The sequence below is a fragment of the Camelus bactrianus genome, chromosome 23 (assembly GCF_048773025.1).
Source record: "Camelus bactrianus isolate YW-2024 breed Bactrian camel chromosome 23, ASM4877302v1, whole genome shotgun sequence".
NCBI classification, from domain to species: domain Eukaryota; kingdom Metazoa; phylum Chordata; class Mammalia; order Artiodactyla; family Camelidae; genus Camelus; species Camelus bactrianus.
Window position 1 is genome coordinate 38,363,808 of NC_133561.1, and position 17,424 is coordinate 38,381,231.

Genomic DNA, 17,424 nt, shown 5'->3' on the forward strand with positions numbered 1-17,424 from the left:
TGAATAAAGCTCTAACCCTAGCAGCAATATAGCCAAACACTCCTCAAAATCTTGTGTTCCATAGATTGTTATTTGAAATGTTCTTAAGTTGTGAAGTGTCGCAGGATGAATGGGTGTCTTTATCCAGGGTTGATTTTTTTTTAATATAAACATTATTAGACAAAAAAAAAAAAGGAATCAAGAGTAAAATTTTACTTCAAATTTAAAAACTGGTCAAAGTAGTAATATAAATAATTATTTAAGTAGTAGTAGTAGTAACTCAATTTGTTACATTAGGAACATAGGGACTTAAATTTAGATTAGCTTTGGATTTCCTTTTTCCAGATAGCTGTGTTTGTTGCTAAACATCATGACAAGGTCAGCTTTCTAGACTTGAAGACTATTTTTCAGACAGTGTAAAAATTGCTTAACTTGATTCATGGCAAGAAAAAAATTTTAAAGGAGTTGTTCTATCAACAAAGCAACACACAAAAAAGTCCCTGATGACAGTAACATGATTAAATGTATCTTCTCTAGAGAAAAATTAAATGTTCTTCAGCTGAAAATAACTACTGAACATCATTTATTCCAATTGCATCCCAGCCCCTGGATGCCGAGGTTCCCAAGGGAGCAAGTATTGATCCCTCAGGCTCCAGCTTTAAGCTCCCCAGTTAGAAGGAAGCACACAGAGAGCCTGGTGGCCATCAGCCTGTACCAGTTGCAGAAAGAAAATCTGGATGCAACCCCTGTGTAAGTAAAACAAAACATAGCCCATTTTTCAAAATCAGCCGTGTGGCCTCCCACCGTGTGCCGGAAACAGTGGAGCAAAGGGGTCAGAGACAAAGCTCTAGTAAGTTTCAGCCAAGACCAGGGGTAGTCATTTCATCCCTGGTGACAATGGAAATGGAGTGAGGGACCTGAATTGGGCTGAGTGTTGCCTGAGAAGGATGTGAATGAACAAACGATTGAAAGATTAGACGAATGACTGAATGAATGAATAGTATATGGCTTTAGTGTGTTATTTGCATGTGTTATGACCAGTTTTGAGTCCCATTCAAAGCATGACCCTCAGCTGGGAAATTTACATAAATCACTTCAGTGACTTTAGGTCACATCATTAAGAAGCTGACTTTACTTCTTTCCCTTTTTCTTCCTTCTTAAAACAATAAAGCTATTTTAAAATGAAAAGCTGATGAAGTTTACAAGTTTAGAGACTGTCTCTCCACTCCTGTGGCAAAGGATAGCCATTCAAAATTTGGTGTGAATCCTTCTAGAGAATTTTCATTTATAAATAAAGAAAATGAGAAAAAGAAGAGAATGGAGATTTTTTTTAAAAAGTTTATTTTAAGAGGGCCCACCCTACATATTATTCTGCAACTTGCTGTGTTCATTTAGCAATACGGTATGAGCACCTTTCCCTGAGTGTATATTCCTCATGTGTATTGATTGATAATACAAATCTACTCTGATTTATTTAACTATATTTCCAAACTTTTGCCACTGTAATCAGTGTTGCAATGAGCATTATTAACTTCCAAGTGATTCTGTGTAGAACTGAGGCTGAGGGGGTGACGTCATTTGTCTCTGTGAAGTAGTGGGATCAGAATTCAAACCCAGGTGCTTTCTGCTGCACAATGCTGAATGTAAGTAAAGCTTTGGAGTCTCCAGGATTGAGTACAGATTAAGCCCATTCAAAATACTTGGGTTCTTGTCTTTGTGTGTGTGTGTGTGTGTGTGTGTCTGTGTCTGTGTCTGTGTGTGTGTGTTGTGTCCTTTGTACTGGATTTTGCATAACTCTTGAAAATGTCATGTCATACAGTTTACTCTAATTCCAAAGGATTAAATTAACATGGTAAATGTCATTATCTCATCAAGATTCTAATTTAAGTGGACACACAACCAATGCTAGCCTCTTCTGACAAGTGCTTCCACACACTGCATGGAAGCCTCCTTGAAAGGGTTGCAGTTAATCTGTTTTACACTAAATTTACCCCAAGAGGCAGCTCCCACATACTTACTGGCCTTTAGCTGTCACTAAATGTCAAAAGAGGAGAATTGTTTCTTGTTCTGGCACCACAGTTACCCCATTCTGTTTATTTCTCAAGATGTTTGAGAGAACCAGATTGTCCACATCCCCACAGGTGGGCAGGTGGGTTTGCTGTACTCCCCACCTCTAAAGGCACCTTCTTATCCCAAACTGACCCTCCCATCCATGGAGATACAGCCCTGCCCAGAGTTACCCACATCAGAGTGAGGAGCCCTCTACTGAGGTGTAGGGGTGGGGTTTGTCTTTGTGACAAAATATTTAAGATGCATAAAAATATATTTAAAATAAGGTTACAACCTGATGTACCATCATGTAAGTTCCCCAACTTCCTTTTCAGTACCCAGCATTCCGTGTGAGAAATATGTCCACATGGATGTTGTGGCACCAGTTCACTGAATTCTCACTGATTTATTAATAGTTCTTATTGTTTTCTATGTTAGAGCATGCTACTAAGAGCATTCTTCTGTGAATATATTTATACGTACCCATCTTCACAGATACCCTTACATGTGTGTGTCTGTGTAGCCTGTAAATTTATCTAGAATATGTACCTACAATGGAAATTCTGGATCAAAAGAAGGCATATTTAATTTTATTAATATTTCCAAGTATGTCTCCAACATGACCTTTCTAATTTACCTTCTGGCCAGAAATATGTGAGTGTATATTCTAACCTAAACTTTCCATTTTAGACTGAGGACTATAGAATTGTATTTCAATGTGATATTAATATAACTAATAATAATTATCTGATAACTGATGAGTTGTGTGTATATCCATACTTCTATTGGTCATTTAAGTCTCTCCTATAATTATCCTGATTATACTTTTTGTGAATTTTTCATGTGGGGCAGTTTACAGAAATTACTTAAATGTACTGGATACTAATTCTTTGACCTTTATATGTGTTTCAAATAAATTTACCTGAGTAAAGTTTTAGTCATTAACAGGTCTTTTCTCTTTCATAATATTGGTGTTTTTAAGTTAGATATCATTGAATTTTCTGTGTTTTATGTTTCATGCACTCAGGTCTTATTTAGACTTTTTACTGCATAGCTAGGGGGAAGGCATTCTGCTGTGTTTCACTCTCACAGCTTCACAATTTAAGTCTTTAATCCGTTTGGAATTGATACAATGAGAAGTAGAAACACAGTGTAAGTCATTCATGTAAATAAACACTTTAGCACCACGTTTATGGGGTCATTTGCATTGTTGCCTGTGCTGCTGTTCTCATGCTTCAAGCTTCAGTGCCTTGTGGGCCTGTTTCTGGTCTTTTTCACAGTTCCATTGACCTGCTTGTCTCTCCTTGCACCAGTACCACACTGTCTCTATTATTGTTGCTTTATAATATGTTCTGATTTCTAATAAGATAAATTCTCCCTTTTTAACCATTGAAATTCTCTTAGCTATGTTTAGCTATTTTCTCTTCCATGTGTTTTATAAACTTGTGAAGGTGAACATGAAATTCACTCAAGCATTTCACTGAAATTGCATTGAACTTGTAAATTAATATGAGGGGAAACATCACGTTGGTACAACTTGGTCATGGCTGCTGCTGGAGAATACTTTGTCCCTGTTCCTGATGTTTCTCTCCTGCAAATGGAGCTCAATCAGTGTAATCATGGCCACCATGTCCCCATTTTTTTCACTTGGTTCCTAGAAAGGTGGAGGGGCTTATCAGGTTCATAATTCTGAGAACAACCTTGTGTGCCCTGCTCTGCCCTCACCCTCAGGAGCAGCCAGGCTGCTGAAGCCCATGGGCCCCTGCATTTCAGAGGTGCTTCCCCACAATGTGCAAGAGGGCTGCCCCTGTCACTGCCACCAAGATTGGGTGGATAAGCCTGTCTGCTTATGGTGTTCATTGGAAACAAGCAACTTGACTAATAACCTTGAAGTCTTCCCCCAGGTGTCTGAAGGTGATATAATGGTCTCCATATCTTTTATTTCTCAACTTGTTCAAATCCGGGAAAAAGACAAAAATAGGTATTCATTTGGAGCCTCTTTGAGACCCTAGCAATTGTTTGTTTATGAATGCATGGGTTGATTGTTGAATAGGTATTTATTGACCACTGTTTGCATCTATTTTTACAAGTGAAATGGTTCTAATATTCTTTTCTCAAACTTTACTTAATTAGATATCAAGGTTCCATTAGCTTCATGAAATGTGGAATGTTTTCTTTTGTGACTCACAGGAAAAGATTGATATTAGAATTATTTGTTCCAAAAATGTTCGGTAAAAGGTTCTTATGTCTAGTGTGTGTGTGTAAATTTTTAAATAAAAAGTCAAGTCAGTTAATGTTTTAAAAATCTTTAAACATTTTGCATATACACTAGCAGAGACACACACAGTGACTACTATCACTCTCCTGTTGCTTGCTTTTTTAAAATAAATATTGAGAAAATGCAACTAAAATTTATCAAATTATACATATGATATAAATGTCATGATGCCACAAACACCATGTGCCAGTAACCTAAAATGAAAAAATACATATATATTATTGCTTTTTACTATCTTGGAGAAATGAACTAAGGAATGAAATTTATTTTTCAAAAAAAAAAAGTCAAAAAATGATAGTTATTTTAAATTTAAGGATTACTGTTCTATGAAGGATGTAGGCAAAATTAAAAGGTGATAAAATTGAGGGAAATTCATTAAGTAAGAAACTGACAAGGAATTCAAATCTTGGATAAACAGAGAATGTCTAAAATCAACTCAATACAAACATCCACAAAAAAATATAAACAGGCAATTTACCAAAAACAAAATTAGTATCCCAAAATTCTAAGAACATTAGACAATGATCAAATTTACTTGTCATTAAAGGGAAAGAGAACAAATAAAAAATATATAACAATTTACACCTATTTTTCCTGGCAAAAAAAATGCTAGGAAAATAACGGTGTTCACTGGAAAGTGACAGCATGGAACATTGTAGAGGTGTAGATGGTGTATTCATCATGAAGAGTGATCTGGAAAAACGTGGTCAAGTTAAATGTGTGCACACCTCCAGACTCAAAAATGTTCTCCCTAGGAATATACCCTAGAAAAATTTCACGCTGAGTTCTTTGTAGTGGGAAAATGTTGTAGGCAATCTGCTGCCCATCACTAGGGAAGCACATAGGTATTTATGATGGGTGGACACCATAGAGCAGTGCTACTCGATGTGTGGTCCATGGACCAGCACCTGTGATTAGACTCTGCTTCCACTCTATGATAAGATAGCCACTGAAAGTGAGATCAACCATTTAAACTATCAGAATTTTGACAATGCTGAGACCTTTTTATTGCATTTTATAAAAATATAGGGCCACGATAGATTGGAAATTTTACAAAGAAAATTATCCTTTACCATAATACCTTGATAAACACTTCCATACAACTCCATGAGACCATCGTGGCAGAGAAGTGTTATATAAGGAAGGGGAAAGGATAAAATGAAAATATGGAGATAAGTGTGAGAAAGACCATATAGAAATCTATGGATATGTGAAGATTTCACATATAATGATTAGTATTTAAGCAAGTTGAATTTCTAATTAAAATATAGTGAGCATAAAAGAAAGCATAATTAAATGTTTATGTATATTTCACTTGTTGCTGAATTGATAGATTTATGAAATACCAATCACTCTGCACCCTGAAAAACATGGATACCAATCCATGACAACTTCCCTAAACTGTAAATAAAAATGTCTAAGTCAGGTGTCAAGGTTCAGTCGTTAAAATCTAAGTTACTTGTGTCACAAAAATATTCTCTGACCCCACTATGAAATTAAATATTATACCATTTTCAGTTCCAGAATTAGGTAGATGATCATGATGGTCTTAGCTTTCTCTACTCTTCTTTCTTTGCACCTTTTCAGCTAATATTGCATCTTTGCCAGCCATGGAACAAAACAATCGTACCAAAGTGACTGAATTCATTCTCCTGGGATTTGCTGGTCAACACAAGTCTTGGCATGTCCTCTTCATAGTATTTCTGGTGATCTACGTGCTCACCCTAGTGGGTAACATTGGCATGCTCCTACTCATCAAGATTGAGTCTTCCCTTCACACCCCCATGTACTTTTTCCTCCAAAACTTGGCTTTTGTTGATCTCTGTTATGCATCTGCTATCACTCCCAAGATGTTGCAGAATTTGATGAGCAAAATAGATTCCATCTCATTCGTAGGATGTATAGTGCAGCTCCTTGTCTATGGTACTTTTGTAACAAGTGACTGCTTCATCCTGGCTGCTATGGCGGTGGACCGTTATGTGGCCATCTGTAACCCACTCCACTATACAACAGTCATGTCCCAGAGATTCTGCATTCAACTCTTAGTTGGCTCATACTTCATGGGTTTCCTAAATGCTTCTGTAAACACAAGTTTTACTTTCTCACTGAACTTTTGCAAATCCAATAAAATTAACCACTTCTTCTGTGATATACCCCCAATTCTTGCCCTCTCCTGCTCCAGTGTTTCCTTCAATGCCATTTTACTTGCAGCCTTTGTGGGGTTTAACTTGACGTTCACTGTGCTGGTCATCATCTTTTCCTACATATTTATCCTGGCTGCCATCCTGAAGATCTCTTCTGCTGCAGGGAAGAAAAAAGCCTTCTCCACATGTGCCTCCCATTTGACAGTGGTCACCATTTTCTATGGGACACTCTCTTACATGTATCTGCACCATAGTACCATAGAGTCTCAACAGCAAGAAAAAATGGCTTCTGTGTTTTATGGTGTTATGATCCCCATGTTAAACCCCCTCATCTACAGCCTGAGAAACCAAGATGTGAGAGAAGCCCTGAAAGGGGTTGGAAAGAGGTGTTTCTAGTTTGAGCATCAGTTACTAAGTCAACACAGTTCACCAGGCAAACCAACAGTTCTCTCTTATTTCCCAAAAGCAGAAGGGATGACAAATATCTGTGGGTTGCAAAGGCATTCCTTAATTATATCAATAGATCTGAAATGTAATGAAAACATCTTAAATGGGTAAGTTTCTAATTCATGTGTTTCTTAAGGAGAAAGCATAAGAAAAGATCTTTGATAGTGCTTTTGTACATTTTGAGGAGCCCTTTTTTTCAAATACCTGCCCTTAAAAAAGAAAAGAAAAATACAGAGAAGTGTATAAAATCTGTTGTAATGTACCCATAACAAGTATAACATGAATGCTCACCAGGACAGAAACCTCTTCTGATTTCCCTTGACAGGTGCTGTTACTCTTACTGTGACTCTGTAGCTACATTATTTTAATTTTATAAAGAATAAGTCAAAGAGCCAGTTTTTGGAGCAAATATGAAGAAAGAGGGAAAAAACACTAGAGTGAATTGCTACATAGACATTATGGAGCAATATCCGTCCTTACTACACATGGTCTGTAACCAACTAGGAAATTGACACAGGAATTAGGCAAATATGGATCATAGCAACTTACTTTGGTAAAATTTTATTTTACATGAAAGTTGAATCTCTAGCCATACCCTGTTGCAGACCTAACGCAGGGTTTGATGCTACAGAACAGACTCATTTACCCAGAATTGGCATCTTATTTCCCTCAGTCTCCAAGGATGTGGAGAGATGGAGGAATCCAGGTGAAACTTAAGAAGTCATACTTGGGCTTGAGCATGAGTGTCCCATCCACTTGGGAAAAGACAGAATCAAGCACACACCCATCCTATTGCCAGGTGTCTTAACAAAAAGATATCACGTGTTATAGTTCTCTCAATCTCTTTAATCAGGTAAACCATAGTATATTGTTACTGAGAGGATTGACAAGATGAGAGTTTACTGCCTTTTCAACATTTCCAGAAGTTCCAAATTGTGGATGGAATTATAAGCACAGGACCACTGTGAAATGGATCCAATCATAACATGAACAGTATCAAAAGAAACCAGATGTTACCAGCCCATGCAGCAGAGTGCACTTTTCTGCACTCTGGAAGAGACTCCCAACTTTCAGAAGCTTTGATCCCACTCTAGGTTGCCTGGGGCCTGCCCAGATTTTCCTTTGCAGAGAGAAACTACTTTCACTTGGAATGTAAGCATATCCTCTTCAGAGAAGAAAGGAACTGTCTTTATCTTCACTACCCAAAACCATCTCTGTAGAGAGAATACTCTAACTTTTTCCATTCTGATGTGTCTCCTTTTACAAACATCCTTAAATGTATTGGCTGTAAATGCTTTGTACAGAGGAATTGGACTGGGCAGACATATTCTTGGAAAAATCTGTAAATTAAATAATATTGCCCTAATATTTATAAAGTAAAAAATGGGAAATACACTGATGAAAGAAACATGTTACTGTAATAGTAAGTGTTAATTTACCTCTTGCAGTTCATGGTAGATCAAGTTGAGAAAAAACTTTTAACAAAATTACAGAAGAGTTATTTGGCATAATTAATGAGAGTAAATACCATATACAGAAATTCTGTATTGGTGAAGCCTACCAATGAAACTCACTTGGAGTCAAAATTTAGACTTATTATGCTTCTGCAACTCACTCCCCAGAAGCTTTAGATATATCAGTAAGAGGAAGGGGAGAGGGCTTTTTGCAGTGTATGGGCTTTGCTGATGTTTCCGAGTATGAATTAGGGAAGTGGATACTCTCTCTAGATTTGGAAACTGTCAAAAAGCAGGAGAAGAACAGCAACTGGGTATCTCAGTAAGCATTGCTCAAGAGGCAGAAGGAGGAAAGTAGTAACAGTTATACCACTGGTGAGAAGGTAGCAGTCACTTAGAAGTGGGAGTTGTTAGTTGTTTTACAGTTGCGTTGTGAACTTGGGAGGTCCAGTTAGACACGTAGCTTCTGGTCAGCTTTCTGTGTCTACTGACACTGTGTTAGACACATCACTGTCTGATTACTGGCAGAACTGATTTTCATCTTCATAGTAGCTTGAAACCAAGAAAACATCTTTCTTTGTTCCTTCTACTCTTTCTTTTTCTTTTCCTTTCCTTCCTTCCTCCTTCCATCCCTTCATTCCTTTTTTCCTTCCTTCTTTCCTTTTTATGTGCTCATAGAATAATTACAGCAATACAATAAACTCTAAAAACCAGAAATATATGGAAAATATTCTGTGATCCAATTACCTAGAACTAGAATTTACCAGTAAAATTTGAAGGTAAAAACAACTAAAATTCTACCACTTTAAACTGAAACTCTCATTTAAACAACATTTTGGTTGAAGATGAAATAAAAACAAAGTTAACAAATACATATAATATAATATTTTATCAGCTATCATGTAAAATTCAATAAACTACAAGGGTGTTCAAATAAAATTTTATAATTCCATAAGTAATTGTGTTAATAAATAGGAAATAATAATAAATTAAGTATGCATTTCAAGACATAAGAAAATAAGATTAAGGAAAGAAAAAAAGTAATAGTTATTTTAATTGATGTTAGAAACCACATAAATGTTAGAAATAATAAATCTAAGATTCATTCTCTGAAGTTAAATGGATAAATGATATGCTAATTTATCAAAAAAAAATAATACGGGGAACAAAGAAAGTCTTTAAAAATAAGAGAAGAATACTTAGCTCAGCAATATCTAAATATATTAGAGAGCCTGATGTAAAGGATGTCTTTTTACTAAAAGAATACTGATTGCAAAAAAGGTATTACAGAAGAGATTAAAGAACAGTTAACATAGAAAGAATAATTAATGAAAGGGCAGCCTTCTCCCTGGAAAAGCACCAAGTCCTTTTAGAAAAGCAAAAAAAAAAAATACCTAGAATGGTCAAAAATTGTTTAAATGAAGACCGAAATTGGAGGGCCTATGCTGCCTCTTTTCAAGTCTATCTTAAAGATATAGTAGATAAAGCAGTCTTGGACATAAGAAAGTCACATTGACCAATGGAACAAATATAGAGTTAAAAAAACAAAACTCAACAAATACATGCTAAGCTGATTTTCAAAGAAAGTACTAACCAATTCCATGATGAAATTACTGTCTTTTCAAAAACAATACTCTTGAAAATAACTGTATGGTCTTCCTACCATATCTGCAGTTTCTAAATTAGTCGATTCAACCAACCATGGATCAAAAATGTTATTGCACCCATATTGTGGCTCCCTGGAATACCCCACCATCATTATTTGACCTAACTCAAAACTCTCATGCAATGCAAAGAGATTTTTTCCCAAGCAAACTTGTTTATATATTTATATAAGGTCATGCTTTAACATTGCAGCTGCCTAAAGATAGAGATAAGTGTTGACCAAACCAAGCTTAAAAATAAAAGCTGGAGAATGAAACTTTCACAGGGATATTGAAAACTTCCAATATATTCCTAAGAACTACAACACTATGACCATCTGTTGTTCTGTGAGCTTGTGCTGGGCTGTGTTCATGTTCATGAAAAGACCTAAGAAGATCTTAAACACTCAGTCTGGCTAACCCTGAGGCTGACACTCAAGTAGTAAGTAACTGCAAATGTGGCATTATAAACTACCTTTACTGAGAATTAAATGCATAACCCAATGTATACTCAGAGCTCACTGGCAAAGACTGGGCGATTTATGGGTTCCAGGCATTTAAATAAATCTCCTTCCAAAATCACTAGCTGACCACTAAACTAACTAAGCAGAGACACTTAAATGACCACACATGAAAAGGAATACAATCTTTATGTGATTCATTCAGACAAGTCACTAAACATAAGCATGAACAATACACAACAAAAATAAATGCTGGGGAGAAAGATAATCTGATTTCCAGAGAGTCTACATTGTATCACTATAAAATATTTATTTTTCAAAGGAAAATAGTGAGAAATGAGAAGAATGAAGAAAATATGACTCTCACAGAGGGCAAAACGGCCAATAAGTAGAAACTGTCACTAAGAAAGCTCATATTTTAGATTTACTAGACAGAGATTTTAAATCAACTATTTTAAATATGTTCAAAGAACTAAAAGAAAAAAACACTTAAAAAGAACTAAAGGGAAATATGAGAATAATGTTTCATTAAAAAGAGAATATCATTAAAATATATAAAATTTGTAAATAACTATTCTGGAGTTAACAAGTAAAATTACTGTAGTGAAAAATTTACTAGGGTGGCTCACCAGCAGATCTGAACAGGCAGAGGAAACAATCAGTTTACTTGAAGCTAGGTTAATTGAGATTATCCATTCTGAAGAATGGAATTAAAAAGAATGAAGAAAAATAAGCAGATTCTGAACATCTGTAGAACACCATCGAGAATACCAATATATACATAATGGAAGTCCCAGAAGGAGAGGTAAGAAAGAGACATAAAATCTACTTTAAGATTTATTGGCTGAAAACTTCCTAAATATGAAAAAATATTCATCTACACAGCCAAGAAGCTCAATGGACTCCAAGTAGAATGAATGAAAAGAGATACATACACAAATATTTATTCTGTCAAAATTCAAAGATAGAATCTTGAAAGTAGAGAGAACTGATTGATCATATAAGAGGATTCTCAATAAGATTACTAGCTAATTTCTCTTTAGAAAGCATGGAGGCACATGGGTGGACCTTCAGAATATGATACTGAATAAATAAGCCAGACAGAAAAGACAAATATAGTATGTTCTCACTTATATGTGGATCTGAAACAAAAACAAAGCAAAAGACAACCAAAAAAAACACCAAGCTCTTAGGTACAGAGAACAGAACAGATTGGTGGTTGCCAGAGGCAGGGGGTGGAGGGTGAATGAAATGGGTGAAGGGGGACAAAAAGTACAAACTTGCAGTTATAAAATAAATAAATAAAGAGAATATAATGTATAGCACCACAACTGTAGTTAATACTGTTTTGCATAGTCAAAAGTTGTTACAAGAGTAAATCTTAAAAGTACTCATCACAAGAAAAAAATCTGTAACTATGTATGGTGATGGATGTTAACTAGATTTATTATGGTGATCATTTTGCCTTATAAAAAAATAAATCATTGTGTTGTACACCTGAAACTAATATAAGGTTATATGTCACTTATAATTAATTAAAACCATCAACAGGACATTTTGGCTAACACAAATAGTATGATTGTGTTAAGATAATAACAGTAACTTTATATATATTCAATGCAATTACAATGAAAATTCTAGTCAAAATACCTTGGAATTTAAGATTGAGCTTTCCAGATGTAGGTAAAAATATCTATTAGATATATTATCTTTTTCAGGACTAAAGATATGAATAGTTCAGACTTGGTTAGAAATACACGTGTTACATATTTAAGGCTAATGAGTAAAATAATATAACTTTAGATTGTAAATAAATTAATCAATCAATCAATACTAAACCTTAAGGGCAGTTTTAAAGTGTATTTTAAAAACTTTAAAGTGAATAACACCTTAATAAATATAACAAAAAAGTAGAGAATAACTTTGCTGCAAAAAAATCAAAGTTTTTTGCATGTAAACTATAAAATTAGCAATATAAAATGATTAATATTAAGAAATACATGTTTGCAAATTTTATAAGGAAGGAAGGGTTCTTGACTCAAAATATCAGTATAAAAACAAAATATTTTTAAGAGGGCAACATATATAAACATAATTCATAGAAAATGAAAAACTAATGGTTCTTGGACATAGAAAAAGATATTCAATCTGGTTTACAGGAGAAAACAGCAAATAAAACTAAAATATACTGTTTTTATGTATGAAACTTTTATCAGCATTGTATTAGAGAATATTTACAGAAATAGTCACTCTAGATTTGCTAGAAATGATTTAAATTGACAGAGCCTACTTCTGAAGGACAGTTGGGCAATATCTATCAAAATGTACAGTGTTTTATACTCTTCGACCTGGAATTTCTTCTTCTAAATATCCTTTAATCCCACACTTATGCTCATTATTATATTTATTATAACTTTTTTTTAGTAAAAATTGGAAGCCATCTAAATATGTAACAATAGAGAAGAGAGTTTAATTAAACATATTAAGCAATGCAACTATTCAATAAAATACTATACAACCAATAAAGAGTGAGATTTCTTTTTCCATGTAGATCATCTAAGAATACTAAGTGAAATGCAAGTTGCAGAAATATGTGACTGATACACTGTCATTTTTATTGATGAGGAAGAAAGAATATAATATTAATATGTTTGCAAAAGCAATGCAAGGCTAACATAGAAGAATACAGAAATTGTAATGATGACAATATCCAAGGAGGGAAACTAGAGATTAAGAATCAAGGGTTAGAGTGTTACTTTTCACTCTGTGCACTTTGGTACATCTGAATTTTTAACCACGTGGATGGTTGGTTATACACCTCTGCACAAAAAGGAAGGCAAGAACACAGAAAAGAGGAAGGGAGAAAGGGAGGGAGGGAGACAGGGAAGAAAGAAGGAAGACAGGGAGAAAGGGAAAAGCAGAGGGAGAAAAGAAGGGAGAGAAAGAAGGTAATTTGTCAATAGTAGGGCAACTCTTAACAACGAAACCAGAAAGTCCCTAAAGGCAATAACACACAAATATATTTTGTCCCCTCTGGCAGTCTGAACTCTTATTCATCTGAGAATAATTAATGAATGTTGTTTTTTCTGATTCCACCGCAGGTCCTGGAAGCTCAGGTTCTCAAGGGATCCAGTATTGAACCCACAGGCCCCAGGTATAAACTCCCAACTGGAAGGAACCACACAGAGAGACCTGGTAAGCAATCAGCTTCCATCATTTGCAGAAAGAGAATCTGGAGGCAGCTTTGGTGTAAGTAAAACAAAGTAAATCCTATTTTTCAACATGAGACATGTATCAGTGCAGTGTGTGCAGGGAGTGGCAGGCAGAGTGAAAGGGTCAGTCAGTGTTCTGCCATGCCTTGCCCCAAGAACAGGAGCAATCACTTCATCACTGGTGATGTAATGGAAATGCAGTGAGGGCACTCAGTTGGGCTGAGCATTGCCTAGCAAAGGACATAAATGACCAAATAATTGAGTGAATTAATTGATCAACCAATCAATATTATATGCCCTTAACTAAATATTTGCATGTGTTACTATGGCCCTTCTTTGAGCACTAATACAATATCTAGCCTTCTGCAGGCAAGTTTACCTAAGTTTGCTCACTTGAACCTCACATCACAAAGCAGATTTTACATTTTCCTCTTCTTCATTTTTTAGTTTCTTATTTTGAAATAAATATATATTCATGGAAAGTTGCAAAGGTAGTACATGGAGCTCCCATATTTGATATCATCATGATCAGGGAAGATACACTATGATTTCAATTCTTCTAAATTTATAAAGGATTTATTATGGCTTAGGATATGGTCTACTTTGGTATATATACTTCTAGCACTGGGAAAAGTGTATATTCTTCTCTTTTAGGTGGAGTGTTCAATAAATGTCTATTAGATCCTGTTGGTTGATGATGATGTTGGGCTTTCTATATCCTTGTAATTTTCAGTCTAGTTTCTCTATCAAGCATTGAGAGAGGAGTGTTGAAGTATCTGATTGTAATTATGTATTTGTCTATTTCTCCCTTCAGTTCTGTCAGCTTTTGCATCACATATAAATATCAGCTCTCTTCTTTGGTGCCCACACCATAGCATTTCTATTTCTTCTTGGTAGGTTAACCCTTTTATCATTACATGATGTCTCCCACTTGTCCTTGGTAATTTTCTATGCTGTGAAGTCTACTCTATCTGATTTAATGTAGCCATTCTTTCATTTTTGATTAATGTTTGCACAAGTATATAGCTTTTCTCTTCCTTGAAATGTACATGTATCAATATATTTAAAGTACATTTCTGGTACCAAAAACCTGCTTTTCTTTCCACCCAGTCAAATTATTCCTTTTAATTGGTATTTAAAAAGTGAATCTTGGAACATCAAGAAAGAAGAGAGAGCAAAGAAAGAATGAAAATATGGATAAAAATAGTAGACCTTCTTTCTCTTCAAGTTTCTAAATTATGTTTGACAGTAAAGCAAAAAGTTTAACCTTGACTGATATATGATTCCCAATGTATTCCACATTTTACTCAAACTGCTAAATGTAACACCAGCTTTGTACATATAATATAAACTTTGAGTAGCAACTATTAAAAAAAACTATACAAAGATTTGCAGTAAAAGCACTACAGATAAATCAAAATGAAATTCTTAAAAATGATCAAGTGACCCACACAAATGCAAACAAAACCAGAAACAAAAAAGAAAACAAAACATAAGATGATACACTTAAGCCTTAGCAAATCAATGAATCCATAAAATGTAAATTGTCATCTTTGTTTTTAAAACAGGAAACATTATCAATTGCCACTTTTAAAATGAAAGCAAAGGTGCAGAAGTTTATAAATTAAAGAATTGAAGTTTTCTCTCATCCAATCCCACACCTATGAATAACTTGAGAATTTGATTACTTAATCCCTAAAGACTCCACACAAAAACCAGTAGAGCTGATGAGCAAATTCAACAAAGTAGTAGAATACAAGATTAACATACAGAAATCTGTTGCACTTCTTTGCATTAACAATGAAATATCAGAAAAGGAAAGTAAAAAAAAAAAAAAAAAAAAACCTTTTAAAGTCACATCAGAAAAGTTAAATACTTTGGAATAAACTTGACCAATGAGGCGAAAGACTTATATGCTGAGAACTATAAAACAGTCATAAAAGAAATTAAAGGTGATTTAAAGAAATGGAAAGTTATCCCATGCTCTTGGATTGGAAGAATATGTACTGTTAAAATGGCCATACTACCAAAAGCAATCTACAGAATTACTGTGACCCTATCAAATTACCCAGAAATTCTATTTCACAGAAATAGAATAAATAATGCTAAAATTTATGTGGAGCCACAAAAGACCCAAAATTGCCAAAGCAATACTGAAGAAAAAGAATGAAGCTGGAGGAATAACCCTCCCAGACTTCAGACAATACTACAGAGCTACAGTAATCAGGAAACGATGGTGTTAGCACAAAAACAGACATATGGATCAATGGAATGGAATGGAGAGCCCAGAAATAAATCCACACACCTATGGTCAATATATCTTTGATGAAGGAAGAAAAATAAATAATGGGGAAAAGACAGCCTCTTCAGCAAGTGGTGTTGGGAAAGCTGGATGGCCACATGTAAATCAATAAAGTTAGAACACTCCCTCACACTATATGCAAAAATATACTCAAAATGCCTTAAAGGCTTAAGCATAAGGCAAGATACTGTAAACCTCCTAGAAGAAAACACAGGCAAAACATTCTCTGATATAACTCTTAGCAATGTTCTCCTAGGGCAGACTACCCCAGCAATAGAAATAAAAGAAAACAAAAAGACCACTTATGAAATGGAAAAGAATTATTTGCAAATGATGCAACTGACAAGGGCTTAACTTCCAGGATATACAAACAGCTCATACAGCTCAATAACAAGAAAACAAACAACACAATCAAAAAATGGGCAGAGGGCCTAAACAGACATTTCTCCAAAGAGGACATTCAGTTGGCCAATAGACACATAAAAAGATGCTCAATAGCACTAATTATCAGAGAAATGCAAATCAAAACTACAATGAGGTATCACCTCACACTGGTCAGAATGGCCATCATTAAAATATCCACAAATGATAAATACTGGAGAGGATGTGGAGAGAAAGGAGCCTTCCTTCAATGCTGTTAGGACTGAAATATGGTACAGCCACTGTGGAAAACAGTGTGAAGATTCCTCAAAAAACTGAAAACAGACTTACCATCTGATCCAGCAATCCCACTCCTGGGCATATATCTGGAGAAAACTCTTAATTTGAAAATATATATGCACCCTATTGTTCATACCAGCACTATTTATGATAGCCAAGACACAGAGGCAACCTAAATGTCCATCAACAGATGATTGGATAAAGAAGTTGTGGTAAATATATGTGTGTGTGTATATATATATGTATATATACATATATATATACACACACACAATGGAATATTACTAGTGATAAAATGGAATATTACTAGTGATAAAAAGAACAATATAATGCAATTAGCAACAACATGGATGGACCTAGAGATTATCATATGAAGTGAAGTGAGTCAGACAAAGACAAATATCATATGATATCACTTATGTGTGGAATCTAAAGGAATGGCACAATTAACTTATTTAAGAAACAGAAACAGGCTCAACAGACATAGAAAATGATCTTATGGTTACCAAAAGGGAAGGGGAGGAGGGATAAATTAGGAGTCTGGGATTTGCAGATACTAACTACTATGTATGTATAAATCAGATAAACAAGGTCCTACTGTATAACACTGGGAACTATATTCAGTACTTTGTAATAGCCTATAATGAAAAATAATATGAAAAAGTACATGTGTGTGTGTGTGTGTGTGTGTGTAACTGAATCATTATGCTGTACATCAGAAACTAATAGAATATTGTAAATAGACTATACTTCAATTTAAAAAAAAGAGTTTGGTTACTTAAGTAAGAGTTCTTA

At 34.8% G+C, this 17,424-nt stretch overlaps 1 protein-coding gene across 1 annotated transcript; it reads left to right on the forward strand.

The window, feature by feature from the left end:
• Nucleotides 1-5,916: 5,916 nt before the first annotated feature.
• On the forward strand, nt 5,917-6,846 carry LOC105062121 (olfactory receptor 5AK2-like). The gene has a single exon (XM_010946337.1). The coding sequence runs from the start codon at nt 5,917-5,919 to the stop codon at nt 6,844-6,846; it is 930 nt and encodes a 309-aa protein (XP_010944639.1).
• Nucleotides 6,847-17,424: the final 10,578 nt, after the last annotated feature.